We start from the raw sequence: 27,421 nt of genomic DNA on the forward strand, positions 1-27,421 counted from the left end.
CATTTCTGTTTTTTTCTGTCAAGATGGGGTGCTCAGTGTACATTACTGAGAAATAAAATGAACTTTTTTGATTTTTGGAAAATGGCTGCAATGAAACAAAGAGTGAAAAATTTAAAGGGGTCTGAATACTTTCCGTACCCACTGTATATATATATATAAAAATAATGTTGACAGATCTCTTAAAAAAACCACCACCAAATTAAATAAAGGTTAAAATAAAGATACAAAATATCCTTACATACCTTTAGATCTTTTATTATTTGGGGGGTGTGCCACCTCTGTGGAGACTGAGCATGCTTAGAGTAGTACTCTGCAACTTCCTGCAGAAAAACAACAGTTTTTACAGAGTAGTTTCTATATCAATATATTTCCTTTTGACTCTAATTTCACTTCTGCACTCTTTATCAGTGGGAACCTGTGCCATAACAAAAGAAATAAAAAAAATAAACCACTGCTCCCACAAATAAAAGCAAACAAGATTTGCAATGCCATCTCTTAGCATCACACTGCTGCACTGCATTAAGACCGCTATGAGGCCCACCGTACAATATAATTTGTGTAATCAAAAGACTCCCTGTTCTCTCGCTCGAATGAATTAGTTCTGATTGCATGAATGAACTGATGTGCTCTTGCAAATCTTTTCAACTGCAACTTGCAAAAGTCCATCTGTGCAAACAAATCTCTATTCTGTTCTTGGCTGCTCTTGCCACTGACCTCCTGAGCAGGAAGCACATAATGTCTCATGAAGTCTTTGACTTGCTGGAGAACAGCCCGACCTTTAGCCGTCTGGAGAAACAGACCGTCTTCTGTAGGACCTGTGACAGACCTGGCAAGAAACACATCTCACACTTTAAAAAGTCAACACAGAATATCAGAAGCAGCATCTTGATGCCAAATTCCAACTGCTGCTGGCTTAAGTTCAGTCAGCTAGTGGAATCAATCTGTTTTCTGGCCCACACTGAATTTAGAAAATATTCTATTACTAACAATGTTTGGGAAGTTTAATGCTAATTTTATCAAACGTCATTAATGCTTATATTAGCACATTAATGCAAATTACTAAAATGAATACCTAAAAAACAGTCATGACTTTCATCGACTTCTAACAACTGCTGGGTGACAACTTATGGATAAAATAAAACCAGCCAAGTAGATATGAGTCAGATGAGCCATTTACAGCATTTATTATATTTTAAAAGTAATTATTCAGTCACTATTAATCAGCAACCCATCTAAAAACATTGACAGACATTTTCTTAGATAACTCTAGTAGGTGTAAGTGCAACCAACCTCTGCACAAGCTGCAAGGCAACCTTTGCCAAGGGCTCCACACACTGGCCGAACTGAGCTGCATTGGGAGCACTGGCAATACCCAGTAAGTGGCGTGCATAGATCCCCTGATGGTGAATAAAGGAGAGTGATGAATATTAGATTAAAAGATACACAGGCCCATCTGGGTCCCTTGGCAGTTAAGAACACAATACCAATAAATGATTAGACATTTTAAGTATCCGAACAATGTAATACTACAGTTATCATTTCAAAGCTATGTTTCACAACTGTGTATTACTTGCTCTGTGCACTTCACTTGCAATCTGTGGATATCTAAAAAGGAAAATAGGGATCAAGTGCAGTAGAACTTAATATAATAAATGGATACTAGCCTGGGCAATTCCTGCCATTTTAAAGACCGACAGGGCCAAGTAGAAATTCAACTGCGGCAAAGCAAATGGGATACCCCGGCACCGGCAGTAAATGGAGTTCAGGTCATCCACAGTTGGGATACCTGCGCATTGGTTGGCGAGAGGAGACAAAAACAATTGATTTAACAAACACTGTGTCTACAGTAACACATGTATTTTTAGACAAAGATGTCCATCTATTTGAGCTATTTGTTAAACTTGTTACACTGTTCTGAGTTATTATTTGTTTGATAACATTACCTTCTACACCTTTTAAGCTGCCCATTGTGCTGATAATATTAAGGCTTGTAGGCCAGTAGTGAGGCATAAGAAAGTAGGCCAAGTCTGCCAAAGGCTGTCCAGTGGTAGACAGCTCCCAGTCCAACACTGCTATCACACGTGCCTAACGACATCAAATGCACTTTGTAAAGCATTACAGCCACATGAAGTGGATCAGTAAGAACACTTCTTTGGGAAGTTGTACCTCTGTTGGATGGAATATCAAGTTGTCCAATCTGAAATCTCCATGGACAAGCGTGACCTCATCATCACTGGCTGGCAAATTATTCATCAGCCAATCAGACAGTTCATTCATGGCTGGAATGTCTCTCTGGGCTGCTGCATTGTACTGCTTTGTCCAGGTGGACACCTTTAGAGATGGAAAGCCACTTTTGAACGTCACAACTCCTTTTTCCAGAGAACTTGTTTAAAATTATTTTGATTTATTGGGTACAAGGTGTTATCTCACTTGTCTCTTGCAGTAGCCTGATCCTTTTCCATACCCTTCAAGGTTCAGTGAAGCCAGGTCCAATGAGTGAAGCTTTGCCAACACTTCCACTGCAGCCACATATAGAGCTGTTCTCTCTGCTGCACTCACTCCAGGAAGTCGGAGATCCCTAAATATACGCCCCTGTTCGATAGGGATGGATAAGCAGCAAGTCTATTTAATGACGTAGTACAAAATGATTAACTTATGGTTTTTATTATGCCTATTTTAGGGGGTGCTGCAGCAACCAATTTTCATTTTATAGTTCAAGCAAAACAGAAATAAAAATATTAGATGCTGGGAGTTCATTATTTTTGGCACAAACTTACCTTCACATGCTCCATCAAGTAGAACTCTGTTCCAATGATTTCAGTATCAGTGCAGTGCAAGAGAGGCTGAGGTACAGGGAAGCCAGCAGAGAACAGGGCCTTTTGCACCCGATACTCCCTGTCCACCTGTAAACAATGTCACAAAGATCCACCATTTTATACTAAAACATCACCCACACTGTAAACCTTAAGATATTATTATAACTCTTTTTTCCCCCACGGGTCTCATATATCCCTAAATCTTTGCTACCCATATATCAAACTGTGAGTCCATTGGAAGCTTTTTAACAATCCTTAAAACATTCCACATCTTTCATTCATTTGTACTATTCAACTTTTTTCTAGTCAGCAATTCAGTTTAGTGCAAGCCCTTCAACAGACAGCATTCACATTTTTTATTTACAGCATTCTAGTTTTAATGTGTTATGTGTGCAACTGAATGTGATCTGCAAAAAAAGTGAAAGTGAAACCTCTCTTAATAAAAAAAGGTTAAAAATTGTTTTTAAAATGCAGACAGTATTCAGTTGTCATGCTTTCACACACACACACACACACACACACACACACACTGCACTGATCCAAAATAATTGCTAGCTTGCAGCACAACAGCTACGCATGCAATTGAATATACATGGGGAATAATACATGTATATTTTCTTGGGTTTAAATTGAACTTTCAAGGAAATCCCAATGGAAAATAACGTAACAACAAAAGAACAATTCAACTCAAATGGCTGTCTTAGAACGTTGACTCTATTTTCCCTATAATTAGTACCAAATTACATACTCAAATTCTTTCCAGGAAACTTTTTAGGAAATTATTAGAAGATGTATGTGTTGTTGGGAGTTTTACAATGTAGAAGAATTGAGTATTTCTTCAAATATGTTCGTGCATTTCTGTCAAATATGGCTTACAGGCAAACACATAAATGTATTTGTGACTGTCCCTTTGACTTGATACCGTGAACAGAATACCCCAGCACACCAAATAAAATGTCTCCCCCTGCTGAAGAAGTGCGCGACTACACACAACAGTAGTGCCCAAGGTTTTGCTGACCAAAGTTCATTTGTGAACCCTTACCTACAGTCTTTGACCCTTACCTTGTGAGCCCCTGGCAGCAGCTCACCTGGGGGTTTCTTCCTGAGCACCAAGCTGTTTGAGGGTGTTTGTATTAGGAAGGTTGGGTTTGACTGACCAGCACTGAAAAGACAACAAGAAGCTGTTAGCGTGTGATCAGTTTAAATTAGCTAAACATGCTCTGTGCAATATGAACTTTCAAATGCTCGTTTAACGTCGCTGAGAAATTGTGAAACAAACCAGCTCTATGTATCCTAACTTACCTGTACTGTTTGACAGTGAGTGTGTCATGGTTAGACATCCGTGACTTAACAGACAGATAACTTTTAAGTCTGCCAACATTGAATTCATGTTGCTGTCGTACAGGAGTTGTTTGCTCGTCCATGTCTGTTAACGTTAAAGAGTAGGTTAATAATTTCCCAGGTGCATTGATGAGCTAACTTTCACAGCGTTGATAGTAGTCGGACCGTTTACAGATACACACACCGACTAAACGTACTCATCAATGTCTAGTAGTATATTTATGGCAATAGCTTACAGAAATTTAGTCGTTTTAAAATGTAACGGTCAGATATAATTCAACGGTCAGCTGAAATCCTCAAAAGACTGTTGGAATAGTCCACTAATAATATAGGAACATTTCGAGGTAACTGTACTCGTTTTCTGCACGGACATTGTTTACAAGAACACAGAATCAGACAGCTGATTTCACTTGTGAAGACGTGTACTTGCTGTACGGATTTAGCCGTGTAGATAGTTCACTTGCAATTGTATTTATACCATTATATTTCGGTAACATTGTTTAGCGATATTTGTCTTTAATAATGGCGACAGTAGAGGAGTTGAAGCTGCGGGTGAGGGAGCTGGAAAATGAATTGATAAAGTGTAAGCAGAGGCAGTGTGCTATGGAGGATGCTCCACCAAGCCAGGAACTTCACAGACCGAAGATTGAAAAAATGAGCGCCGAAGTTGTGGATTCCAACCCGTACAGGTGATTTTTTTACCTCTGTAGTTTGGCTTTGACAGGTTTTACCAGGACTGTGCATAACGCCGAGAGGCTACGCCTTATGAGTCACCCATCCCATATGGTGGTACATAATGGACCACGAGCTAATCTCAGCTGTGTTTTCATTGCAGTCGTCTAATGGCTTTAAAGAGAATGGGCATCGTGGATGATTATGAGGTATGAAATTTAAGGGTTATTCTTTTCTGAATCCAGTACATGAGTCTGTGGTTGCTGCTTTATCCCTAACAGAAATTATCATAATGCTCTAAAAAGATAATACTGAAAGTATGGAACAACTGATATTGTTCAATTTCCAATTTTCACACCCATGTGGGGTGCAACCTTCCACACGTCATTCAATATTAATACCAAGATGCATGGTAGTTTCAAATCCAGGTCCAAAACTATAAGTTTTTGTCACATAATATTAAAATATGAACTGATTAATTCTTGATAACTTAAAATAAATTAATTCCACATATGGCCAAATATCAGCACTGCACCAATATATCAGACTCTACCTATCAATGTTACCTGAATGAAAGAGTGGATAAATTATTTTACAACATTAGGAAGGATGAATAATCATCTTCAAATTTTGTTGACAGAAAATCCGGACATTCACTGTCGCTGTGGTTGGTGTTGGAGGAGTTGGCAGTGTGACTGCTGAAATGCTCACTAGATGTGGCATTGGTAAGGTAATACAACCTTTTTTTAAAAAAAATATTTCTTCTACATTGCTTTATACCCGTTCAGTAGATTGTCTGCCTGTGCTTACCCCAATCTCCTCCATGCTTGCATCATCACAGTTGCTCCTCTTTGACTACGATAAAGTAGAGCTGGCCAATATGAACAGACTGTTCTTCCAGCCTCACCAGGCAGGTCTCAGTAAAGTGGAAGCGGCAGAGCACACACTCAGGTACGCTGGTGTTTATAGTAATCCAGTTTCCCCCCCAAAATTACATGTTACGTGTTTCTTTTTGTTTACATGTTCCTCAATTTCTCAACAGGAACATTAACCCAGATGTGTCATTTGAGACCCACAACTACAATATTACCACCATGGAAAATTTTACACATTTTATGGAGCGCATCAGGTACTCTCCAGTTTTTAGTATTACTATTCTTTCTCCTCAGTGGTGCAGGCCTTTACAAAATATTACTGTGTCTTCTCAGTCATGGAGGGCTGGAAGAAGGGAAGCCCGTGGATTTGATCCTGAGCTGCGTGGACAACTTTGAGGCCAGAATGGCCATCAATACAGTAAGTACATCACTGTCACAAAAACAGAGCTGTTAAACACTGTTACTCTTGCAGATGGTAATAATTTTGTCATGTTTGTCCCAGGCCTGTAATGAACTAGGTCAGATCTGGATGGAGTCTGGTGTCAGTGAGAACGCTGTATCGGGACACATCCAGCTCATCATTCCCGGAGAGACGGCTTGCTTCGCTGTATGTCCACACAGAAAAATAATCTTTACCTTTTTAACACAGTTATACTTTTCTTTGCACTGAAAGTAACATTGCCCTGTGAGAAACAAAGTAGTAGTTGTTAAATATACATGTAGTCGTAATACAGATTCATATCCCTTGTTAGTGTGCTCCCCCCCTGGTGGTGGCAGCTAACATCGATGAGAAGACCCTAAAAAGGGAGGGTGTGTGTGCTGCCAGCTTACCAACAACAATGGGCGTCGTGGCAGGCATCCTGGTGCAAAATGTCCTCAAGTAAGATATCATTATTTAAGGGCAGTGGTAAACCTAAAGGTGCCGTATGTGTGTAAATTGTTCATAACATTTTTTTGTCTTTCAGGTATCTGTTAAAGTTTGGCACTGTCAGTTATTATCTCGGCTACAATGCCATGCAGGACTTTTTCCCCACCATGGCCATGAAAGCCAACCCCCAGTGTAATGACCGCTACTGCAGGAGACAACAGGAGGAGTACAAGGTGTGTGCCTGCTGTTTTAAGTGTTAAGAAGTACGTCCAAACAACTGTTCATTGCCAATACTCCCTCTTATATTGCGTTGTACCAGTTGGGAAAGCTAACCGTGTCTGTGTGAATTTTTCCCTTCAGAAAAAAGAAGCCGAGCGGCCAAAGGTTGAAGTTGTGCAGGAAGAGGAGGAGGTTGTGCACGAGGACAATGAGTGGGGTGAGCAACTAACAGTGTTAAATCTGTACCAGTTTGCATGGATTTGACGTTGTACAAGATATTATATCTCCTTATGTGTATTAACACACACACACACACACCTGTGCTGTGCAGGTATTGAACTAGTATCAGAGATGACTGACCCAGAGTTACAGGCTGCATCAGGCACAGTGCCTGACCTGCCAGAAGGCATCACTGTGGCTTACACCATTCCAGCTGAGGTCAGTTTTCTGTAACACAACACTGGAAGTTTTTACATTGTGATAAGTAAATATTCACTGTGACATATGACCGTGGGCAAGTTAGTAGTCTCCAATTGTATTTTAATTCCATACTGGTATCTAACTAATACACTGAAATGAAAATGACTGCCTGGCTCCAAAGTAGGAAATCAGTCTAAAAATCATGATGTGGTGGAAATGGGTCAGCAGTAATGTGATGTATATGGACTTTAAATGCTAGCTTAAATTCCACTATTTTGTGTTGTGTTGACTAGGAGTCTTTTCAACTAAATTCTGCTAATATTTTGTTTTCTCATGTTTGAACCAGAGTACAGCAAGTGGAGAGACAGTGGAGGACACTGAGCAGAGCCTAGAAGACTTGATGGCTCAGATGAGAAAGTTGTAGGCACCAATCTGAAGATTATGATGCCTTTTCTATTACGTTGCTTTCTTTGATAACAAGGACCCTTACGGAAAAGCCAATTAATGTAAAATAAAAGATTATAGAATCAATTATTGTAACTGATAAAGAAGAGAAATGCATAAAAAGGTCTGCTAATGGCATTTCACCCAGCACCCAGAAAATGCAAAAGCAGTCAGTCAAATGTGTAATTTGCTGAGAAACTGGGATTGCGTTTGGCACTTAAAATTGGTAGTCTCTAATGAAATGTCTCCAAGCCTAGAATAATGCCAATGTTTAACATTAACATGTATCCCAATGTATTTTCTACGCTAATGAACGTTTAATGCATGTACTCTGTCATTTACTCAGCTTTAAAAAAACATCTGCAACAACAGTACTGATGAACAATGTTTAAGTTGTCTGAATAAAGTATTTATTAGATGGAATACAATATTCTTGATACATTGGATGTCATTTTTGTTATTGTCCTGTACAGATTTTACATTAATACATGAATATATAAAAACACGTAAGATACATAGTATGTACTATATTTGGCAATGAGACGATTGAGGTTTTGGTATAGTGTCCCTTTTTTACTAACATACTGTTCATTCAATCAGACGATAAATCATGACTTTATTGTACTTGTACCTTGACACTCATGGTTTTGGCAAATCCCTTAAAATACTCTTTGTAAATGAATAAAACAGACATTTTAGTTTTGTATAAACAGCATGCAGTCAGTACCAGAGGTGATGTTTCCTCAGACTTGGTCAAGGCTTGTTTTTGGACCTTATACATTTTTTCTTTTTGGATTACATACTTTAGTGGGTAAACACAATTTAATGTAAACATAAATACTATCTTAATGTACCAACTTTAAAAAAAAAACTAACCCTTCATTCAGGAATGTAGACTTGGCAATAAATCTGAGGTCTGAAGAGTTTTGGTAAAAGATAACAGCATGATCAGCGTGAGCGTGAGTGTTTGACAGTTCATGATGTCATCTCCTTAAAAGAACCTTGAGAAGCCCTTACTGTATTTTCAGCCTTGTTCATTTAAAATCAAACTTAAAGAATGATTCATTGGGTTTTCTTAATTCCATAACCATAATTGACAAAAAATGAAAGATTTGAAAAAGTGCATACAGTAATATCTACTGTACATTGGAAAGCACTTTGTGTGTCTGTTCAATTACCGTGTTTTACGGGTGCAAATGAATCTGTGCTGCCATTTTGATGTACACTTTCAGGCATCCGCATGTAATAAAGATCAAAGTGTTTGAGTCTGAATTAACAGTGTAAACCTGAGTTCCAGGCCCATGAAAAGGACTGATTTCCTTAAACACATGATTATGTGAAATGAAATATTAATAAATACTTTTCACAGACTAATGTGGCAGACTTCCTAATCATACTCGCAGGTACAGCATATTCAACTAGACAACAATCACAGTGTGATGACCAGGATGGTTCCCTTTTTGATAAAACCATGGGGTCCTGATTTGGTGATTCTATGGTAGTTAGTGCTGTCAAACCAGCCTGTATTGTTCTGTGGCAGTAAGTGGCTGAACAGAGTCACCTCGGGGCATGTGGGAGGGGAGCAGGTCCCCTCAGACTGAATGTGTCCCCACTGGAGGAGTGGCGGGACGGGGCGTTCCCACACACTAACGATGGCTCTGCCTCCTTTATCTCCATTGCACGTTTGTAAAGCTCTGCAGCCTTCTCGAAGTCACCCTCTTCGTAGCTATTTACAAAAGGAATAAAAACAGAGAAAGAAATGTTGTTTCATTAAACAGTCATGATTAAACTTCTGATTAGCCAAATGTAGAATGTAAACTACTGTACCTCAGCACAGCAAGGTTTTTGAGGGTCTCTCCGACCCGTGGGTGTGAGCGCCCCAAGCTATCCTCGTATACTTTCAGCGCTCGTTCATAAAGAGGCAAGGCGTCACTGTGCTTCTTCTGCCAAAGACAAAGCAATTCATAGTTAGCTTTGCTCTATACAACCTGAAATACAGCTACACATGCTCATAAGAGCCATTGAAATAAAAACAAGAAATATGCAAGTCAGGAACATGTGGCACAGACTGAAGAAAGCATGATAAACATTCTCACTAGTTGGCAGTAGATTACAGCCAGGTTGACCAGTGCTGTGGCCACACTGGGGTGTTTGGGCCCAAAACTTTTTTCCCTGATTTCCAGAGACAGCTCATACAGTGGAACAGCCTTTTCCAGCTTCCCCTGAACAACACACACATCTTCAAATCAGATTCTCAGCCAATGATAAACACAGAATGAGCTTTTCAACAGACAGAATATTAAAGTTTCAGTGTCAACGGTCAGATGTGACTCACTCTGCGTTTATAGAGCATGGCCAGGTGTTTGAGTGTGTATGCCAGAGAGGGGTGGTCTGGGGACAAGGCCGTCTTGCGGATGTCTAGCGCCCTCTCATACATGTCCTCAGCTGTCTCATACTCCCTCCTCTCTGTGTGCAGTGCAGCCAGGTTGTTGAGGGACTGAGCACAGTCTGGGTGGTCTGGACCCAGGACACGCTGACGCATCTCCAGAGAGCGGGTCAAGAATACCTTGGCCGCACTAGTGAGGACAAAGAGAGGGATTTTAGATATGTTAGTGGACATACAAATTAAGGCTTAAAGACTGAAGAAACAAATCAACAATCAAGTAGAAGGTGCAATTTGAGATAGTCTAAAATGGAAAGTGTTTTACATCTGTCTGTGTACATGCTAACTGCCTTACTCAAGGTTGTTTTGGAGGTAGTAGAGGACACCCAGTTCATTAAGTGTCTTGGCACAGTCTGCAGAGTCTTTTCCCAGGGTCAGCTCTTCCAGCTGTAGAGCTCTGCGTCTCAACAGAGTGAAGCCATACTGAAGGAAGGAGTAGATAAAAGGCATGTACAATATGACCGATCAAGTGAATGTGACTAAGCATGTGGGTATCTGGGAAACATGCTTACCATATGACCTTTCTGGCGAGCAGTCTTCTGACGGATCTTCACAGACATCTTCCTGAGTTTCTCTGCTTGTTCATATCTGATTGTTAAAATGCCAGGTGTAAGCCGTTAAATGTGTATTTTAAATGAAACCCTGCAGTGTCCCTGGGTGTTTTAGTTACTCTTAACTTTTAATAAGATCATCAACACAGGTGGGATGCTTGGCAGGAACAACCAACTATTATAAATATCATCGTGCATGCCAACACCAAGACAAACATTTACTTGTTTTGCTTCTGATACAGCATGGCGAGTGACTCCAGCTCTCGTGCTACGCTGGCATGCTCAGCTCCGTAGGCATTCTCACTTATCTCCAGGGCCTGCTTGTATAGCTGCTCAGCGTTACCATACTTCTTCCACTGAACATAAACCCCGGCTAGCTGGTGCAGGGAGCGAGCTACGCTGGGATGGTCTGGGTCCAAAGCTGTCTCCCTAATCTCAAGGGACCTTTGTAAAGGGGCTACAGCCTAGACAAACAGACAGACAGAATCAATATGTGCACTATCCTAGCAGAAAGTGAGGTCTATATGAGAACACTTTATTTTATTTAGGCTTATGTAAGCAAATGAAACATAAAACTGCCATAAATGGTTGTTATTTCAAAGCTAATACTCTTTAAAATCTTGCAGTCCTGTATACTACCTGACTAGGGAGGCCCAGATCTTTGAGGAAACGTCCCAAGGTCTCATACAGGTTTGCCAGCTTGGTCATGCTGTCTTCGCTCTCACAGCTCTTCTCATAGTGTTTCAGGGAGTCAAAGTACTCGGTGGCCATGGAGCTTTTGTCTTTGCCCACATATTGCCAATAGGCTAGCAGCTCAGAGAAATGACCCCTTGAAAAAGAAAACAAGACATAATAATAACAATACTACTAATAATAATAATAAAGCATTGCACTTATATAGCGCTTTATCATATAAACTCAAAGCACTTCAAAGTGAAGTGGTGGGGACTCATCTCAACCACCACCAATGCGTAGCAGCCACCCAGGTAACGCACGGCAGCCATTTTGTGCCACAATGCTCAACATACATTAGCTTGAGGCAGGGAGGAAGGGAAACATTCAGCCAATTACACATGGGGACGCTTAGGTGGCCAGATGGAGAAAGCCAGGTCGGGAATTTTGCCATGAAACCGAGGAACCTCCTACTCTTTGCGACAAGTGCTGTGGAATCTTTAATGACCAGAATAAGTCAGGACCTCAATTTAACTCATCAACAGCACAGTGTCCCCATCACTGCACTAGGGCACTGGGATCTTCTTATTAGGACCAGAGAGAAGACTGCCCACTACTGGCTCACCGACACCTCTTCCAGCAGCAACTTAGTTTTCCCAGGAGAACTATAACTAAATAAATGTGGCAGAGTATCTGCTTGTGTATATGTAATTTGTACCTCTTGTAGAGGTTTTGGGAGACAAACAGGTTCAGGAGGCTAAGTTGTAGTTTAGTCCTATCATCTTGCTGTTGGAGCAGCCAGGGCAGTTCATCTGCGACACGCCAAGTCACACGGTCCTGGCTATACACACACACACACACACACACACACACAATGACAATGAGTTGTACTGACAAAAGAATGTGCGTTGTTTTGTATGAGGAGAACAAGACTACTCTTCAGCACCTGAGTTGCTGACTGAAATATTGTATGAGCTTCTCTCTATAAGCAGCAGAGCTGCTTCCTCCATCCAGAAAATCCAACCTCACAGCTTCCCAAGCCTGAAAGACAAACACACATACAGACTAAAACTTTCAACGAAACTATCTATTCATAATATATGATATATGATATGATGTACTGTGTGCCAAAGCCCAATTACCTGCAGGTGTTGAAACCTGATGAGCCCACAACGGAGGGTTACAATGCAGAGTCTGTTCAGACGGTAAAGCAGTGAGGTCAGGACAGGCAACTCCACTTCTGGTAAAAGGTCTAGTACCTCTGATTCACTCACTCCATTATGGCTGGCACATACTAGACACAGTATCTAAGGAGAAATTAAAAAAGAAAACACATATTCCTAGGCACCATAGAGAAAGAATATACAAGGCCAAATTAAACCAGACAGACCCACTGCAAAATATTTACAACTAATCAAAAGAAAATGCTGTATCATGAGAACACAATATAACATGGTGAATGAAAGGTAGGTTTGCAGAACGCACTTGCCATTAAAATCAATAGTGACGACAAAACTCTGTGTTTAAGTGGAGACAAGTTATTGTTATTTTGTCTGAGTATAGGTCACCTCTCTCATAAAGTGTCTCTCTCTGTCTGTGTTGAAGGAGTTCAGCATCATCTTGAGTGCCAGGCGGTATAGTGACATGGTGTCTTGACACTGTAGACACTGCTCCAGGCTCTTCTCCAGTGACAAACAGGATATACTGCTGAAATGTAACAAAACATGGCATACAATCCAATGAACAAAATGTAAAAGATATGAACCCAGATAAGCCAGGTTTAATGCCATATCCTCTGAAGCAATTTACAGAGAGATTTACCATTACATAAATTCCATTGCAATTAAAAGAGTGTGTTCTTCAAAGGGTCAAACAGGTTTGCAGAAAATGCTTTTCTACAAACTCATTTTGTAGCTCAGCCTGTGATCTGACCATGCTGGATGGGAAGAAAAGAGAGTTTTTCTGTGACATTCAATTTGTTTGGAGTTGTGAAACCAGAGGTGGCTAACCTGATGATCATCCTTGCCAGTAGTGTGACATACAATGCATTGCAGGTCGATGCAGATCGACAGTGCCTTTCCAGCTTCTTCTCCTGAAACAAAGATCCAACATTCAAGGGTGGCATTTTCACAAAGAAAACAAACATCTTTTTACACTTTCAAATCTCTATCGTTTTTATAACGGGGTATGGTGAGCTGGTTACTGACCTGATCCTTGCTAAATTTGAGATCCATGCTCTGGCACTCTGCATTTACAACGCTCCTGACCTCTCTGGGACTCAGTGGGTCTAAGTGGAGTGTGGGCCACAACCTAAACAGACACGGTGACTGAATTACAAATGGCATTACTACAAGAGCGTATTTAGGAACATAAACCACTGCAGGGGGAAAAAAAATAGCATTTTGAAATAATACAAAATATAACGTAAACTGACTGGGATCTGTAGAATTCAGGCACTGTGTCTCACCTCCAGGCTTGAGGACATGTCTCTACATTGACAGACACAACCACTCTGACATTGACAGGGAGAGGGTCAATCAGCCACTTCATGTGCCTTTCTGCTTGCTGAAAGAAAGGAGAAATATTATGAAAATCTGTATTAAATAAAGATGAAAAACTGAAACTGGACTCAAAGAATACAGAAATTAAGGGTCCCCACAGCCAAAAGCACATGCCTTCATGTGCATATTTTTATACACATCAGTCATGTGCATTTTTATACATGTGCCATCATGTGTATGTTTTCATACACCAAGCAAGAATATAGGGAAGGGCTGTCACATAAAAAGTCACACATAATTCACAGGTTCCTGTTTTCACTGAAGCCCTGTGCATCAGGCCTCCCTATAGTACACAAGGTATAAAAGAACCAACAACAAAAAGTGTCTATCACTTCTTGTAGAGAAAATTATTCCAAATGTTGAGGCTGAGACAAAAATGTACATTTTATCTCTAATGTGAGTTTAAAAAAGAAATGGGGTGTACTTGTATCTGGTCAATGGAGTCGATGATGATGATGATGTTTCCTTGATGACGTCCTGATAGTCTTTCAAGCCAGCGGGGGAACTCCTCCAAGATCTTACTGGGCTCCATGGACAGGCCAGAAATGGACCAGAAGTGCTGCAGCAGCTACAGACAGAAAACACATTCCCACAGTTATCCAGTAAGAAGAGTCTTCACTATGTCTATGGAAGAGCCAATGAGAGAGACCTCTTACTTTGACTGTGAGGCGTTTGATAATGAGAACTGGCTCTGAACTTGTGGACAGTGGGCGACCAACAAAATGATAAAGGAACAAGGTGTTGGGGGACTGTTTCTGCTGCTGCTCGATCCTGGAAAGGATTAAAGAACAATTACCAAAGTAGACCAACCTTACAAAATATCTTGTTCCACGATGACACCTCATCTTAGACTCACAGCACAATATTAAAACAAGATGTATTTTTTCCAAAGATGCCACTTTGAAAGATAAACATTGGGCATACATACAAAGGGCCCATCAGTGAAGGGACACATTACACTTCAGTTCTCACCATTTGGAGAGCAGCAGAGACTTCCCTGAGCCCGGACCACCAGACACCAGCAGAGGAGGGGTGGGAGGGGGAGCAGCTATCATGTCATTCAAACGATCTATATACTGAGGTGGACATCCGATACAACACAGATTTAAAGAAATTAAAGAATAAATTATTAGATTGGAAGACAAAATTAAGAAAGCTAAAAATAAGAGAAGATCTGCCCTACCTTCTGGAAGCCTAACTGGGAGTTTGTAGTGTTACAGGCCTGCTGGTAGGACTCAATCTGCTCCTGCTCATCATGCAGATCCCACAGCACATCTCCAGAGTCTTCCTCACGTCCCTCCTCTATCCCAGAGTCCTTAGAGTCAACATCTCCTCCTTCAAGACCCAGCAACTCCTACACGGTGAGGGTAGAAGTGGAGGTTAAAAAGCTGTCAGGGACAGGAGGCATGAACATAAATCCAAGCAAGCACACAACACTTTAGGCTCTATAAAAAGACAGATGTTGCTGAGGGGCAGTCTGTACCTGTTTGATGACTTTCTCTAGTTGAGCATAAATCAGGTCAGCTCCCTCCTCAGCAGAACCACTGTGATCCACCACCTGGATTAGAGTTCACAACATGTCAGCGCAAGCACTGTGGCGACTAGCAACCAGATAAATACAGAATGTCAACTTAAAAGGCGACGTAGGGGCCATTCTAATGTTTCATATTAAGGTTTGGCCAGTAGGTGGTACCAGGGTGCTGGCATATCTAAATGGGGCTCATCTACTCAGGAGGGCAGGTGCAATTAGACACAGGTGTTGCCAGAGGGAAAAGCCAGCTAGTGTTGGCGGCTGCTGTGGCTGTTTGTTTGTTGTATATTGGAAAACTGTTGATGGAGATGGAATATTGAACCATCATAGATGCTTGCCAGCTGCTGAAGACCATATGTGCAGCAATAAATCATATCTCTCATGACTGAGAAGAAAGCAGAAGTTTAGAGTTCTTTCCCAAACAAAGAGGTCATGGGAAGTACAGCGTGTCAATTACCCTCTATGTAGCCATCTGGTGCTTTAAGGCTAGGCTTAGTGGTTACATACAATTAACACACAACTTCTGCTTTTTGCCTACAGTTAATAGTTTGGTTATACTGCCCAGGTACTGTTGGGATTGACTGAAGTGTGTAAACAAGGGCAATGCAGAGGAGCATCCATACTAAGTGAAACTAATCTGCATAATTAAGGCTATTTATCAAAAAGCACATACACATCCTCATGACTTTAAAGTTCATTTTGAAAAGAACTATTCCCTTCTCTCATGTATTCTGTTTTGCCTTGTTCATTTAATATCTGGCACACACAAACCTTGACTTTAGCGGCCTTGTCTGCAGCATTGATCCTTTCTAGCAGCTGCCTGGTGGGTCCAGTCAAATTGTGATCTTCTTCAGTCCTGAGGAAGAGCACCAGTGGATGGCCATCTGGATTTTTAACAAAAGCCTCCTCACAGTCCTCTACCACGGAGCTATGCACGTGTGAATATCAGAAGAAAAATGTTCATTTATTTATAGATAAATAATATAATGTAATAACCTTAGAGACGACGATAGGTATGGGACTTACTGTACCTAGTGACAGTAGATTTGAGAAGAAGCACACACACAGAGCTCCGTTCAATCTCCTGCTTGCGCTCCACAGCGTATGAGGCAGCATTCTCCTCTGGAAAGCAGACATTCAAGTAGAAATGGCCGAGACCTTCACACATTCTCCGTAACACAGGAGAGTGTTTCTGTAATGAAACACAAAGCAAATTTCCCAGACAAGGATTAATGGCAGTTCTCCACAAAATGCCATTTTAAACCAGGTTAACTCACAACTGTATTCTCAGAGTCTGATATTCATACTAGTTTTGAAGTGACCAATTTACTGAAGGTAGATTAAAGTTAATGTAAGACTAAATGTAGTCTTAAACGAAACCGCTATGAGCATGTTCAGATTCATGTTGTCTGTCAATAGCATTATTTATTATTATTATTATTATTAATGATTGTTTTGTCTATTTCAGTGATATCTCAGTGAAGACCAACGAGCAACATCAAAGACAAATATTTCTTTATAAGAGCAAGCAGCTCAGTAATTTTGATGAATAATTATTAACACAAATTTAACTATTCTAGCTTAAGCCTTACAATGGCCCTTCCCTTTTGTTACTGCCATTTCCACGAAACAGCCCCATAGTGCCATAAAACATAATAGTGTCACATTATCCAATCCAATATCCAGAATATTTACAGTTTGATGATTTACAGTGGCCATCTAACCAACCTTAACAAAGATTTCAAGCTCAGTTTTGGTCTCCTGGGTAAAGATTAGGTAGCAGCGCACTGTGTTACTCCATAAGGCCTGGGGCACATGAGGGGAGACCTGAAGCAGACTGGCTACCGCAGCATCCCAGTCATCTGAAACAATCACAAACAGATGACAAAAGTTGCGAGACAAGAGCAAAGATAAGAATCACAATGAGCTTTATTGCCCAGTAGTATTTTACATGTATGAGGAATTTGCTTTGGTGAAGTGAATGCATACTTCAAAAGCTCTCCATATACAAACATAAATATATGTGCTGGCTGTGGCTCCTTGGGCAAGATACTGAACCTGAAGGCTGTGCCATCAGTGTATGAATGTGTGTGAATAATTTGTTTCTTTCAACAGTTGGCACCTTGCATGTCAGCCACTGCCATCAGTGTGTGAATGTGACATTTAAAGATGTAAAGTGTAAGACTGGTGCTATGTAAGTACAGCGCATTTACCATAATGTCTCCCTTCTGCCTACAGACTTTTTGAAGTTTACTTACCCCTGCTCACATTTGCAAAGGGTCCCTCCACATCTATCAAACTGTGGGCAAACTCTGGTCCCCGGAAGGTCTGTTGCAACTGCATCATGCTGCCCATAGAAGGTTCACTTCCCAGCACACCACCAGACCAGTACTCGCACTGTGTCCCTGCAGCTGAAGACATACAGTGAAAAAATAACAAATAAACTTCAAGATTTCATTACACATAACAAGACCTTATATTTTGTATTATAATGGAAAATTAATACTAGAAGAATTAATGGATGAACAGAAAAAAGAAAAGAAAATGTCCCAGCACTGTGGATTTCTGTGTCTTACCAGTGACAGTGGTTTGGTTATCATCCGAATCAGAATCATTTAGGTCATAGACCTGAATGCCCTGAGCCTGCAACTGTTGCAATTTGGCCTCTAAATCCCTCTTGGCCCGCAAGAGATCCTGAATCTCTTTTTCTTTTGTCTCCCGGAAAATCTGGTGGTCAAATAAACAATTGGTTATGTGATGCATTGCAAACATGATTAATATGAATGAATGCTACACAGTAGCAAACGTGGTTGTGGTTTACCTTAAACTGTCGTTTAACTTTGTCCCTGTCATGTTCAAAAGTGGCAGCCCTCTCCATAGCTTGGTACTTTGCCTCAAGAGCACTCTCTTTTTCTCTAAGGATCTTCTGGTAGGTCTTCTGCAGTGCCTGTTGTCACATGGAGAATGATGACGACCATCAAATGAACCATCCACAAACCTTAAATATTGAAGCCATAAGGTTGTGCTATGATAAACTGGTAGTCTCAGGTATCCAGTTAATTCATTACCTGTAGCTCAGCTCTCAGCCTCTTGTTCTCTTCATCCAGCTTGGCCTCCTTCTTTTGCATTGATGAGATCTCGTTATTCTTGCTGACTCGGAAGATTTCATACTCTTTACGGAGTCTTTCATACTCAGCAGCATACTCTAGATCCACAGATCCTGTGGATTTGAAACTGGCCCCAATGACCCGAGGTCCTCTGCGAAAGGAACTGCGCAAGAGTCGGGCTTTGGGCTTGACCTCCACTGGGATCTCACAGGCTTCCCCACCTTCACCCCCATAGCCATCCTCTATAACCTCTCCTGGGCTGACCAAAGAGGATGCGGTGCCCATGGTGGCTTACAAGCCGTACAAAAGTACTCAGCCTTTTCGGGTGCCCATAGCTGCTCCTGTGCGATGACAGACAGGACAGGGGAGCATAGTGGGTCCGTGCGTGAAGGATAACTCCTCTGCAGCTGTTCACATTGTATGATGAAAACGTTTTCCTCTACCTAGGCTGTGCAAGATGATTGTGACTATCAGTTCTTTGCCCTAATGTGGTTTCCCTGTGCTGCATCACAAACGCAAAACAGCTAGTTTAACGTTAGTCGATGTAATTTACAGTTAAGTTACAGCCACGAAGCTATCAACTTTAACGTTACAAAAGCAACAGCTCACACACCACTGTCATTTTTAGAGGAGCGCCTCCAGGAACAAAAAGGTGACCTATCACTAACGCGTTTGCCATTACTAGCTAATTATTCCTTTTTACTCATCAATAACGATTAAGACAGTTGTGACTTGGTTAGCTAACTTAATGTAACATCAAAGAAAAAGCTGTTCAACGCGCTCGTCGCTGGTGTAACGTTAAAGACTATCGGATGGACACAATAAGGTACGTACATGTTTTAGCTTCGAAAGAATTTTGACTAAAACACTCAAGTCTTGGTGAAAACATCTGAAGCTAGGTTGTACAAAACAAGAATAACTCACGGTCCGCTCCCTGCACAGCTTCTTCCTGGCTGCCTTGGTAACAAGTCGATAATACGGGTGCTCGCACAAGTCAAACTGGGTAAAAGACAATTTTTCTTGAAACTACGGTAACTACAGAGCCCATATGGCAGGTATGCAGGTACTGTATTAAGAATCACATTTTTTATTTAATTTGTGCCATCGAATATTCAAATACTATGCTATAATTTCTATGCTATAGAAGCTATAGCAGAAGTTATTGACAAAGGACTATTAGAAAATGTCCCGGTACCTGCCTCATATGGTGTGACACTTAGCTTGTGACATGTGTCAAGCTTTCAAACGCATTATTAGTATATACATTATTTAATGTGTTATAATGACGTCAATTGCCTAGGTTTTATAAGATACGGTAATCTGCATTTTCCTAAAAAACAACCAGTACAAAAAAGTCCTTTATGTAGTTGCAGGGCTGTTATTTGAGTTGTTGAAAGGGAGACCAGGGATGGTTGTAACATTTTTGACATGTCTGCATCTCAGAGCTCTTTTAAGCCAGTGCTTTTAAAATATGATACAAAGTAGTTACAAGTGTCTGCTATTAAATTGTGTAACTGTTATCTCTGCCACACAGACAGAATGCATGTAATTTATGCAACATTATGTAATAAGGAATATGAGAAAAGAATTATATTAAAAAGTGCGTGTGTGTGTGTGTGTGTGTGGGTGATCCAAGTATCTTATTTACTGTCAGTCATATTAGTAGTGACATGGTAGTGAACATAATTTAACAATGTGCAAAGGTGCACCAACTGAATATTAGTGTGTTTGTTCTTGTTTGTAACAAATTAATACTAATAATTACAGAAATAAATAAATGCTCAATAAATAAATAAGCATCCGATTAAATGCACAAAAAATTAAATAAATGTAGGTAATTAAATTATACAAATATTATTAAATGTATATATCTTTTTTAATTAGCTTCTTTACTTATTCACCTTTGTAATAATTACCTTATTTATTTATTGTCTGATATAATCTTCAACTTTATTTATTAATTACTTCTTTTTTAAATGTATTTATTTATGTGTGTGTTTTAATATTTTTGTCTGTTTTATTCTTCCGTTGCATTTTCTACCCTATTTATTTCCCCAATAGTATTTATTTCTGCCTCTCCTTTTCACATTTCTCTATGGGGTGAACTTCTCCCCTATTGGTGGACCAGACAGACGGGAGAGCTCTAGGCCTACTCTTCCTGCACACATCAACAAGCTTGCTCCTCACATAGTCAGATGACTTCCTTCAGTGAGCTGAGCTGTTTAGCAACTCTGTTTAAAGACAAAACTATCAGCCATGTCTTCCTTCCCTTTTTGTGTGGACGCTCTGACATAGTGTTTTCAGTTTGCCGCATGCATGGACACAGAACTGCGATATAGAAGCACACAGTCAGCTAGCTGCAGCTAAATCTAGAGTGCACTCATATTCAACTCTGTATGGTAAATTCAGTTTTAACGGAGCAGAGCGAGCTGACAGGCAGAGTTAGAGACTGACATACAACATAATTTATACAGTATGAAAATAAGATTAATTGGATTATACTCACAGGAAGTATAAAACCTGTTACCTGTGTCTATTAAAAGTAAAATAACACAAAAATGTCAGGGAAATTACTTTACTTAAGTACTGCAGTTGTACATTGAAATACCTACCTTTCAGTTAGGAAGTCTTCTTGAGGTGGTATAAAACATTTCTCCTGAAATTCTGATTTGAGTTGTGGACAACTATGACCACATGAAAAGATTTTAGATTACCATAACAATTAGCCTACTCGAGAGAAATCTTACACACAGTTACACTTAATGCTGGTAAACTAACAAGTGTCCCACAGACCAACCACAGGAGTATCTTTGACCTACCAAGGTTCTCCAAACACCAGGTATATGTTGAACAATTAACCAACCCTATTACTCATAATACAAGGTTTAAGTTGGGAAATAGGAGGAATAGGCTAAATATTTTTTTGATTGGTTACTTTGTAACCCTAAATTTTAGGAATTACATGTGTTAACCCAAGACTGAATGCATTAATTACTGAACACCTCAATAAAATTAAAATACAAAAAGAGGGCAGTTTTTAAAAAAACATTTATTGTTTAGGCTGCATGAAATGTGTTGCTTATTGATTATCTTCCCTTTTTTTACAGAACAACTGAATCAATGTGTTCCTGTAAGCGCTGTTCAGAAAGAAATACATCACAGGATCCAGCACGCCACTAACACAGGTCAGCGCAGATGTGATCCGATTGGCTCTTCCCACTGACTCACAGCTTGCTGCAGTAATGTGGGTGCGAATGTGGCTTTCAATGTAGATTACCCTGCTCACGTGGTAGGGCACAAATGCCAACAGGAAATTCATCAAGATGAGGATGATCATTTTTATAGCTTTGTCTTTCACTGGTCTTTCCTCCTGTTGCCTGACTGTCCTTACTTTCAACAGAATCAGTATGTAGGAAACCATTATGGTGATGAGGGGAATAATGAATGCCACAACAGTGGAAACCAAAGCAGTGGGCGATGTCTTTTCTAAGTACAAATTGTTGCAGATGCCAGTTGAGTTGTTGCTCACATTCTTTTTAGAGAAAAGTATGGGACTCATAGACACAATAACTATCACCCAAAGTATGCTAACAACTACCTTGGCATACATTACCTTCCTAACTGACTGTGATCTTATAGGTAGAACCACAGCCAGAAATCTGTCCAGGCTGATGAAACTCATTATGTACAGGCTGCAGTACATATTTAGGTAAAAGAGGAAGCCTGCTAGTTGACAGATAACGTGTCCAAAAGGCCAGTGGTTGTCAGACAGGTGGTAAACAATACGCAGAGGTAAAATGAGAATGTATGACATGTCTGCTACAGACAGGTGCCTCAGGAAAACCTTAGATGGAGATGTGCTCTTCTGGTGACAGAAAGCCCACAGTGCCAAGGCATTCCCAGGAACAGCAATGATGAAAATCAGGATATAAAATGTAGAAAAGATTATGTTCTCTTGGTGGGAGTCACTGCCAAAGAAGCCCTGTTTCTCCTCCTCAGAGATGTTCATTGTTGCTGTGGGGAGGATGAGCCTGGTGTAGACACAAATAACCTGTTATGATGATGAAAGCCTACAACCCGATGCTTTTTTTAAGTGATTCACCAAGTCATATAACACAGTGCATGTGATATAAAGATGACTTACTTGATGTGATAAACCAATCAACCCACATGCAACATCATGTGAATGAGGGTTATTAGAAACAGGAAGTGTCCTTGCAAGGCTTCACTGTTGCAGATACCAGACTGACATCTGTTAACACCAGAAAAAGATTCACTACTGATAAGGGGGAAAAATATTTTTTGTTTACCAGATAGTAAGCTTAAAAATAAAAGATTTCAGTCATATAACACAAATCACATGACTGCAAATCACATTAACGATGTAAACAACGTGTGAGATATTTGTATGAATAAAATAAGGAAAAATGGGTTTTATGGCAAACAATATCTGGTAGTTTTAGTTCACCTTAACTTATTAATGTGATGAACTGCAAAACCCACTACCCAGTACTTATGGTATCACCAAGCCATACCAGTGTAATTAAATGTTGTGACAGTTCCCCTGGTAAAATGGCTAGCTTTAAAATTTGATTTCAAACAAGAAGAAACAAGATTTTCTAAAGATTACTTTAACTGATTTGTGGCAGTTAAATTCATGTTTTATATATATTCACTTACAAACTAGTGCTACATGCTAAAGCAATGTTTGCAGTTCTAATTCTTCTAAGTTCTAATTGTTGTACTTTACCATCCAATCATGTAATCCAATGCAAAATTGTGAGAGTAAATTTAGGGAATATATAATATAATCAGTAATATTGTTAATAGTCATATTCTTACCTGTAATCGTAGAGATACAGATTGCAGAATTCTACTATAGCTTTACTATCAGCTGAAAGTCAGAATTCAGGCAAGGTGAAGTGGAAGTGAGAAAAGCTCTGTTGTGTGGTGACTCACATTTTTATATCAGCACCACTCATTTCCCCCCCCCCCCACACACACACACACACACACTCACACTTATACAGAGAGGAAGCCAGAACCACAAGTTAAAATATTGAAGCTCAATGCATTACAAGCATGCAAGTCTTTATTTTTACTACTCCAACACAGTTTGTCTTTACCACATTGCTCCTTTACAGTATGATTTAAAGCTTTACAAAAACAAGAGAAAACCAGATATTTACAAAAATCTATCTGTGCAAACATAATTCTTCTTTTACACCACTCTCCTAAAGTATTTGAAAGGCATGCATACAAATAAACTTTGGTATGTTAAAAAAAACTACTTATTTTCTTAGTAGAAGCTTCTATATACATGTGGTAGAACTGATTCATAACTTTGTTTTTAGTACAGTTTACAATTAGACAACAATACATGTTAACTTAACAAACCAAGACCAGCGGTACAAACACTGGAGGTCAATACTTCAGCCAACACATGTAAATTCCCCTAAATCTTGTAACTGGGTTAGGCCTGAAGTGAGTCATTGTACAATAACTTTGGCAAATATGCAGACTAAAATCAAAACTTGTTTTAATTTTGATACCAGTTTCACATATCTCTAAAAGAAATTGGCAGTTTATATGGGTGAAAAATGAGAAAATACTCTTAGAAAACAGAAGTTAATGAGTTCAACTTTAAAATGTCTGTATACATTGTGTATACATTCATAAAAGGCATTTACAAGAGCTGTGTTCAATGTCTGGCAACCTAAGAAATATAGAAGATTAAATATACTATGGTTATTCAATTTCTGGTTTGAAAAATAAAAGACATTTTTAACATGGTATGTTGTGATTGTACATCAACTCTATAATTCCCTATTCATAGCTAGAGCAAGAAAAATAGATTTTCAACATCACAAGAGCCTTCCACTTCAACTACAAAGTGGTAAAACTCAATATTTTTTTGTTCCATTACAAAATATTTTGTCAGAACATCTGCTACACCAAAGAATCAGAATCCAAGTAAATATTTTTCAAAACTGGAAAATGCAACTTAAAGGAGATAGAAGCATTGGTGTGAGAATGCCAGTGTCAAATAAAACATGAATTGGGGAGTGCTTCACTTAATACTTCCAAAAACTTTTGGAAACATCAAAAAACCAACAAACCAAAACAATATATAATGAAACATGACCAGGTCTACCTGCAGTGCATTAAAGCCAGGGGGGCGATAATGGAGCTAGGTAGTGTCCTTAGCTGCTGTGGCTGTTGGGATGCAGGATTTGCCGCTGCTGCCGTTGTGGGACCTGTAGCTGTTGAAGCTGGGGGTGTGTATGGTGCGGATGCTCTTTCCACCTGGGCCCAAAGGTGTGGGCGACAGAGGGGAGGGGGAGGAGGAGGAGGAGGATGAGGAGGAGGAGGAGAATGAAGAGGAGGAGTGCACTCGACCATTCTGTGAGGGAAACGAGAGAGTTTTACCTGTGTGCTGTGAGGGTGTGGGGAGTTTGAGGGATCCATTAGACAGAGAGGGAATGTGGGAGGAGGGAAGGGAACCGGAACGAGGAGTGTGAGAGGACAGGATGGAGGACTTTGTCAACGAAGAGGAGGAGGAAGAGGCAGAGGAAGGGTTAATGGGATTAGTTGCATCTGAGTTTTGTGCAGACTGGCAGCTGCCTTTAGTAGAGCTAGGATAAAAAGCAGGGATTTTAGAGATGGGTATAGCAGGGGAAGTAGTTTTATGATCCCCTCCCACTCTTTTAGCACTTCCGTTAGCCTGCAAACAGAGATGCCAAAACAGATACTGGTTGTCAAAAAAGATATCTGGTCAAATTATACATATAGAGGCAAGGCGATGTTAAAAAAAACTACAAGTTATCCACAAAGAAACACACTATGACAACACAAATATTACCAAGACACAACTAAAAGACATCAAAAACAACATGTACAGAAGTTTTGTTTTCACTAGGTTACATAAAAGGTGAGACACACTGAACTGAGAGACATGTTACCAAGACACAGTTAGATCGTGCGAAGAATTTACAGCCTGTGTTAGAGGGATTGTTTGGCCTTGTTAAGGGGCTGTAAGGGAAATTTATAAAGCAGAGATGCATAGGAAGGCTGGAATTAGATAGGGTTAGGCGTTTGAAGAGTGAGAGCAGACTGGGGAAATGTGGGGCTGTATTCCACTGAAACTGACGGTGCAAGATGGTGAGTTGTGGCGAGGTCTTGAGGGTAAGGAAATATATCACCGTGAGGAGGTTAAGAAGCTATGCAATAATGTTGGGTTTGAGCAGAGGTGCATTGTGAGAAGGAAGGTGCATAGCCGAAAAGTCAGTTAGGTTTGTATTTTAACATAGCCATAAGCATCCTGGGATTTGGCAACACTGTCTAGGAACTCAGCTGTGATGGGAACCGGAGATGGGATGACAACTGAGACGATGACAGGATAGGATTCCACTTTTCTTTGTCATTTTTCCATTTTTTTAGTTTAGTCACCAACACAGTGAAAACCATGAGCAGTGTGGACATGCAAAAGCATACAGTACAGTGATGTTATGGGGTAACAGTCAAGAGTCAAGCATGCCTTCTTGTCAGAGCAGGCTCGAGAGAAACATTAACAGATCCATAGTCGCCCACCATGGCGACTTTATTTTTTTTCAAAACACATGAAATCTCACAGCTTTGGTAGTCTTATTTTCCCTAATAATACATGCCTCATGTTTTCAATCCCTATGTTTGTTTCCTCTAGTCTCTGGTAAGGCCCTACAGTAAAACTACCTGTCGGAACTGCCTCTGAGCGTCCTGCAGTTTTTGCTGTTTTGCTGCTTTGTCAGTAGTACCCGGCGACTGCCTGGACTTCGCAGACAAAGGGATGGGCATCCGACTAGTAGGGGAAACGACACTGGTGTTCTGCAAGGGGATCCAAACGAAAAACAAAACAAGAAATAAAACAAAAGAAAGAAAAAAACACACACCATATAGGAAGTATGAAAAATCAAGGCACTAACAGGTAAAAGAACCTCAATTCAACACCTCAACGATCAACCCCAGTGAAACATCATGCACCTAGTGAGACCACAACTCATTAAGTCAATACACAGTAGTACATGCAGTCAAGAATAGGAAAGAGCTTAATCATCATGAGTGTATCTTTGATGATGAGTTTGCCACTTGCTGAAAACCTCAGAGTTTTAGCAATGAACTGAAGGAGAAATAAGGTAGCCAGGAACCCAACAAAATGCCACCCCCAATCATGTCACCATGATTTCACACAGGGAGAAAGCTATGGGGGACATTTCCAAGCACCTGTGGAGTGGATTAATGATTTTGTGATTTCAGTGGTTAGGATTGGAGTGAAAAAGAAGGACCCAAAGCCTCCCGGAGCAACAAGAGCTAGAGAGAGACCTGTTGTACAGTGCTGGGGTCACTGGGGACAGTGGTGGTGGTGGTGGTAGGGATAACTACAGGGCGAGGAAGGAGTTGAGGTTTAGTCTTCTTCAGCAATGAATCTTTGCTGGGTACCTTAGGGCCTGACCCTCTGGAGGCAGGGAGCGAGGAAGATCTCTTCAGCCCTACTCCTTCTGGGCCTTTCCCATTCCCTGCTCTAGCTTCCTCTGTGCAGACTGGCTCCCCAGGGGTGTGTGGTCCCATTTCACTGATAGTGGTCTCCAGCTGCTTAATGGTCTGCTCCAAGCTGTCCAGTGTCTTGTAGGTGTTCTTCCGGATCTCATTTGTCCTGACAAGTGAGTCGGAGTTCTGCCTCTTCAGTGCGGCTGAGCCTGTTGCCTTGGATGTGTCTGCAAAGGATTTTGAGCGTGCAATCTCAAATCTCTTTGCTTCTTTGTGCTGCCTGATGGTACCATCGCATTCCTCCTCATCTTCATACACAACCACCTGTAAAGTCTTCTTGCCTGACTTGGTGCCCGTACGAATCGCCTGGGTTAGTGC

At 40.4% G+C, this 27,421-nt stretch overlaps 5 protein-coding genes across 10 annotated transcripts in view; 1 reads left to right on the plus strand and 4 right to left on the minus strand.

Annotated features, from left to right (window-relative positions):
* Window positions 1-19,474, minus strand: part of nphp3 (nephronophthisis 3) — a 34,341-nt gene extending 14,867 nt beyond the window's left edge. The window contains exons 1-36 of one of the 4 annotated variants that reach the window (XM_046068903.1): window positions 18,482-19,414; window positions 18,235-18,360; window positions 17,990-18,140; window positions 17,672-17,824; window positions 17,142-17,275; window positions 16,445-16,605; window positions 16,185-16,341; window positions 15,366-15,440; window positions 15,066-15,236; window positions 14,855-14,958; window positions 14,539-14,653; window positions 14,307-14,450; window positions 13,789-13,886; window positions 13,529-13,631; window positions 13,331-13,413; window positions 12,890-13,025; window positions 12,464-12,628; window positions 12,268-12,362; window positions 12,040-12,162; window positions 11,289-11,478; window positions 10,872-11,113; window positions 10,611-10,686; window positions 10,394-10,521; window positions 9,991-10,231; window positions 9,752-9,877; window positions 9,483-9,598; window positions 9,217-9,381; window positions 3,879-3,978; window positions 2,778-2,903; window positions 2,431-2,592; window positions 2,167-2,331; window positions 1,944-2,085; window positions 1,665-1,786; window positions 1,291-1,397; window positions 715-826; window positions 243-320 (exon numbers count right to left, since the gene is read on the minus strand). In XM_046068903.1, coding sequence (XP_045924859.1) covers window positions 243-320; window positions 715-826; window positions 1,291-1,397; window positions 1,665-1,786; window positions 1,944-2,085; window positions 2,167-2,331; window positions 2,431-2,592; window positions 2,778-2,903; window positions 3,879-3,978; window positions 9,217-9,381; window positions 9,483-9,598; window positions 9,752-9,877; window positions 9,991-10,231; window positions 10,394-10,521; window positions 10,611-10,686; window positions 10,872-11,113; window positions 11,289-11,478; window positions 12,040-12,162; window positions 12,268-12,362; window positions 12,464-12,628; window positions 12,890-13,025; window positions 13,331-13,413; window positions 13,529-13,631; window positions 13,789-13,886; window positions 14,307-14,450; window positions 14,539-14,653; window positions 14,855-14,958; window positions 15,066-15,236; window positions 15,366-15,440; window positions 16,185-16,341; window positions 16,445-16,605; window positions 17,142-17,275; window positions 17,672-17,824; window positions 17,990-18,140; window positions 18,235-18,360; window positions 18,482-18,805 — 5,016 coding nt within the window. In that variant the 5' untranslated portion in view covers window positions 18,806-19,414. Of the gene's footprint in view, window positions 1-242; window positions 321-714; window positions 827-1,290; window positions 1,398-1,664; window positions 1,787-1,943; window positions 2,086-2,166; window positions 2,332-2,430; window positions 2,593-2,777; window positions 2,904-3,878; window positions 3,979-4,118; window positions 4,414-8,042; window positions 9,382-9,482; window positions 9,599-9,751; window positions 9,878-9,990; window positions 10,232-10,393; window positions 10,522-10,610; window positions 10,687-10,871; window positions 11,114-11,288; window positions 11,479-12,039; window positions 12,163-12,267; window positions 12,363-12,463; window positions 12,629-12,889; window positions 13,029-13,330; window positions 13,414-13,528; window positions 13,632-13,788; window positions 13,887-14,306; window positions 14,451-14,538; window positions 14,654-14,854; window positions 14,959-15,065; window positions 15,237-15,365; window positions 15,441-16,184; window positions 16,342-16,444; window positions 16,606-17,141; window positions 17,276-17,671; window positions 17,825-17,989; window positions 18,141-18,234; window positions 18,361-18,481; window positions 19,415-19,444 lie in introns of those variants that run through there. The other 3 variants (XM_046068895.1, XM_046068886.1, XM_046068913.1) reach the window with 3 other exon arrangements.
* On the plus strand, window positions 3,860-8,083 carry uba5 (ubiquitin-like modifier activating enzyme 5). 3 transcript variants are annotated; one of them, XM_046068976.1, is made up of 13 exons: window positions 3,860-4,501; window positions 4,690-4,846; window positions 4,993-5,038; window positions 5,470-5,559; window positions 5,671-5,780; window positions 5,872-5,958; window positions 6,038-6,122; window positions 6,207-6,311; window positions 6,457-6,584; window positions 6,670-6,805; window positions 6,933-7,008; window positions 7,123-7,229; window positions 7,558-8,083. In XM_046068976.1, the coding sequence occupies exons 2-13, from the start codon at window positions 4,761-4,763 to the stop codon at window positions 7,633-7,635; spliced, it is 1,134 nt and encodes a 377-aa protein (XP_045924932.1). In that variant the 5' UTR covers window positions 3,860-4,501; window positions 4,690-4,760; the 3' UTR covers window positions 7,636-8,083. The 3 variants fall into 3 exon arrangements, with proteins under 3 accessions (XP_045924932.1, XP_045924926.1, XP_045924916.1); XM_046068970.1 differs by having other exon boundaries at window positions 3,860-4,104; XM_046068960.1 differs by lacking the exon at window positions 3,860-4,501 and having other exon boundaries at window positions 4,516-4,846.
* A 2,119-nt stretch (window positions 19,475-21,593) lies between the features above and the next one.
* On the minus strand, window positions 21,594-23,428 carry si:dkey-96n2.3 (uracil nucleotide/cysteinyl leukotriene receptor). The gene is made up of 3 exons (XM_046059245.1): window positions 23,363-23,428; window positions 22,665-22,772; window positions 21,594-22,551 (listed from the first exon to the last, which is right to left on the minus strand). The coding sequence occupies exon 3, from the start codon at window positions 22,527-22,529 to the stop codon at window positions 21,600-21,602; it is 930 nt and encodes a 309-aa protein (XP_045915201.1). The 5' UTR covers window positions 22,530-22,551; window positions 22,665-22,772; window positions 23,363-23,428; the 3' UTR covers window positions 21,594-21,599.
* Window positions 23,429-23,571: 143 nt separating this feature from the next.
* LOC123983050 (sickle tail protein-like) lies at window positions 23,572-26,375 on the minus strand. The gene is made up of 2 exons (XM_046069171.1): window positions 26,252-26,375; window positions 23,572-25,244 (listed from the first exon to the last, which is right to left on the minus strand). Exons 1-2 carry the CDS (start codon window positions 26,351-26,353, stop codon window positions 24,711-24,713), a joined length of 636 nt encoding a protein of 211 aa, XP_045925127.1. The 5' UTR covers window positions 26,354-26,375; the 3' UTR covers window positions 23,572-24,710.
* Window positions 26,376-26,866: 491 nt separating this feature from the next.
* The window catches only part of LOC123982980 (sickle tail protein homolog), a 111,920-nt gene continuing 111,365 nt past the window's right edge, over window positions 26,867-27,421 (minus strand). Inside the window, exon 20 of the mRNA XM_046069130.1 lies at window positions 26,867-27,409. Coding sequence (XP_045925086.1) covers window positions 26,867-27,409 — 543 coding nt within the window. The remainder of the gene's footprint in view (window positions 27,410-27,421) is intronic.

This window comes from Micropterus dolomieu, linkage group LG01, assembly GCF_021292245.1.
Source record: "Micropterus dolomieu isolate WLL.071019.BEF.003 ecotype Adirondacks linkage group LG01, ASM2129224v1, whole genome shotgun sequence".
Taxonomy (NCBI): Eukaryota; Metazoa; Chordata; class Actinopteri; order Centrarchiformes; family Centrarchidae; genus Micropterus; species Micropterus dolomieu.

Bases quoted from the DNA above. Each gene is read 5' to 3' on its own strand.
- si:dkey-96n2.3 (XM_046059245.1), bottom strand. From the start codon at position 22,529: ATGAACATCTCTGAGGAGGAGAAACAGGGCTTCTTTGGCAGTGACTCC.
- uba5 (XM_046068960.1), top strand. From the start codon at position 4,680: ATGGCGACAGTAGAGGAGTTGAAGCTGCGGGTGAGGGAGCTGGAAAAT. The intron at 5,781-5,871 runs GTACGCTGGTGT...ATTTCTCAACAG, and splicing joins GCGGCAGAGCACACACTCAG to GAACATTAACCCAGATGTGT. The intron at 6,312-6,456 runs GTATGTCCACAC...ATCCCTTGTTAG, and splicing joins GAGAGACGGCTTGCTTCGCT to TGTGCTCCCCCCCTGGTGGT.
- LOC123983050 (XM_046069171.1), bottom strand. From the start codon at position 26,353: ATGCCCATCCCTTTGTCTGCGAAGTCCAGGCAGTCGCCGGGTACTACT. The intron at 25,245-26,251 runs GTAGTTTTACTG...CTCTGTTTGCAG, and splicing joins CTCAGAGGCAGTTCCGACAG to GCTAACGGAAGTGCTAAAAG.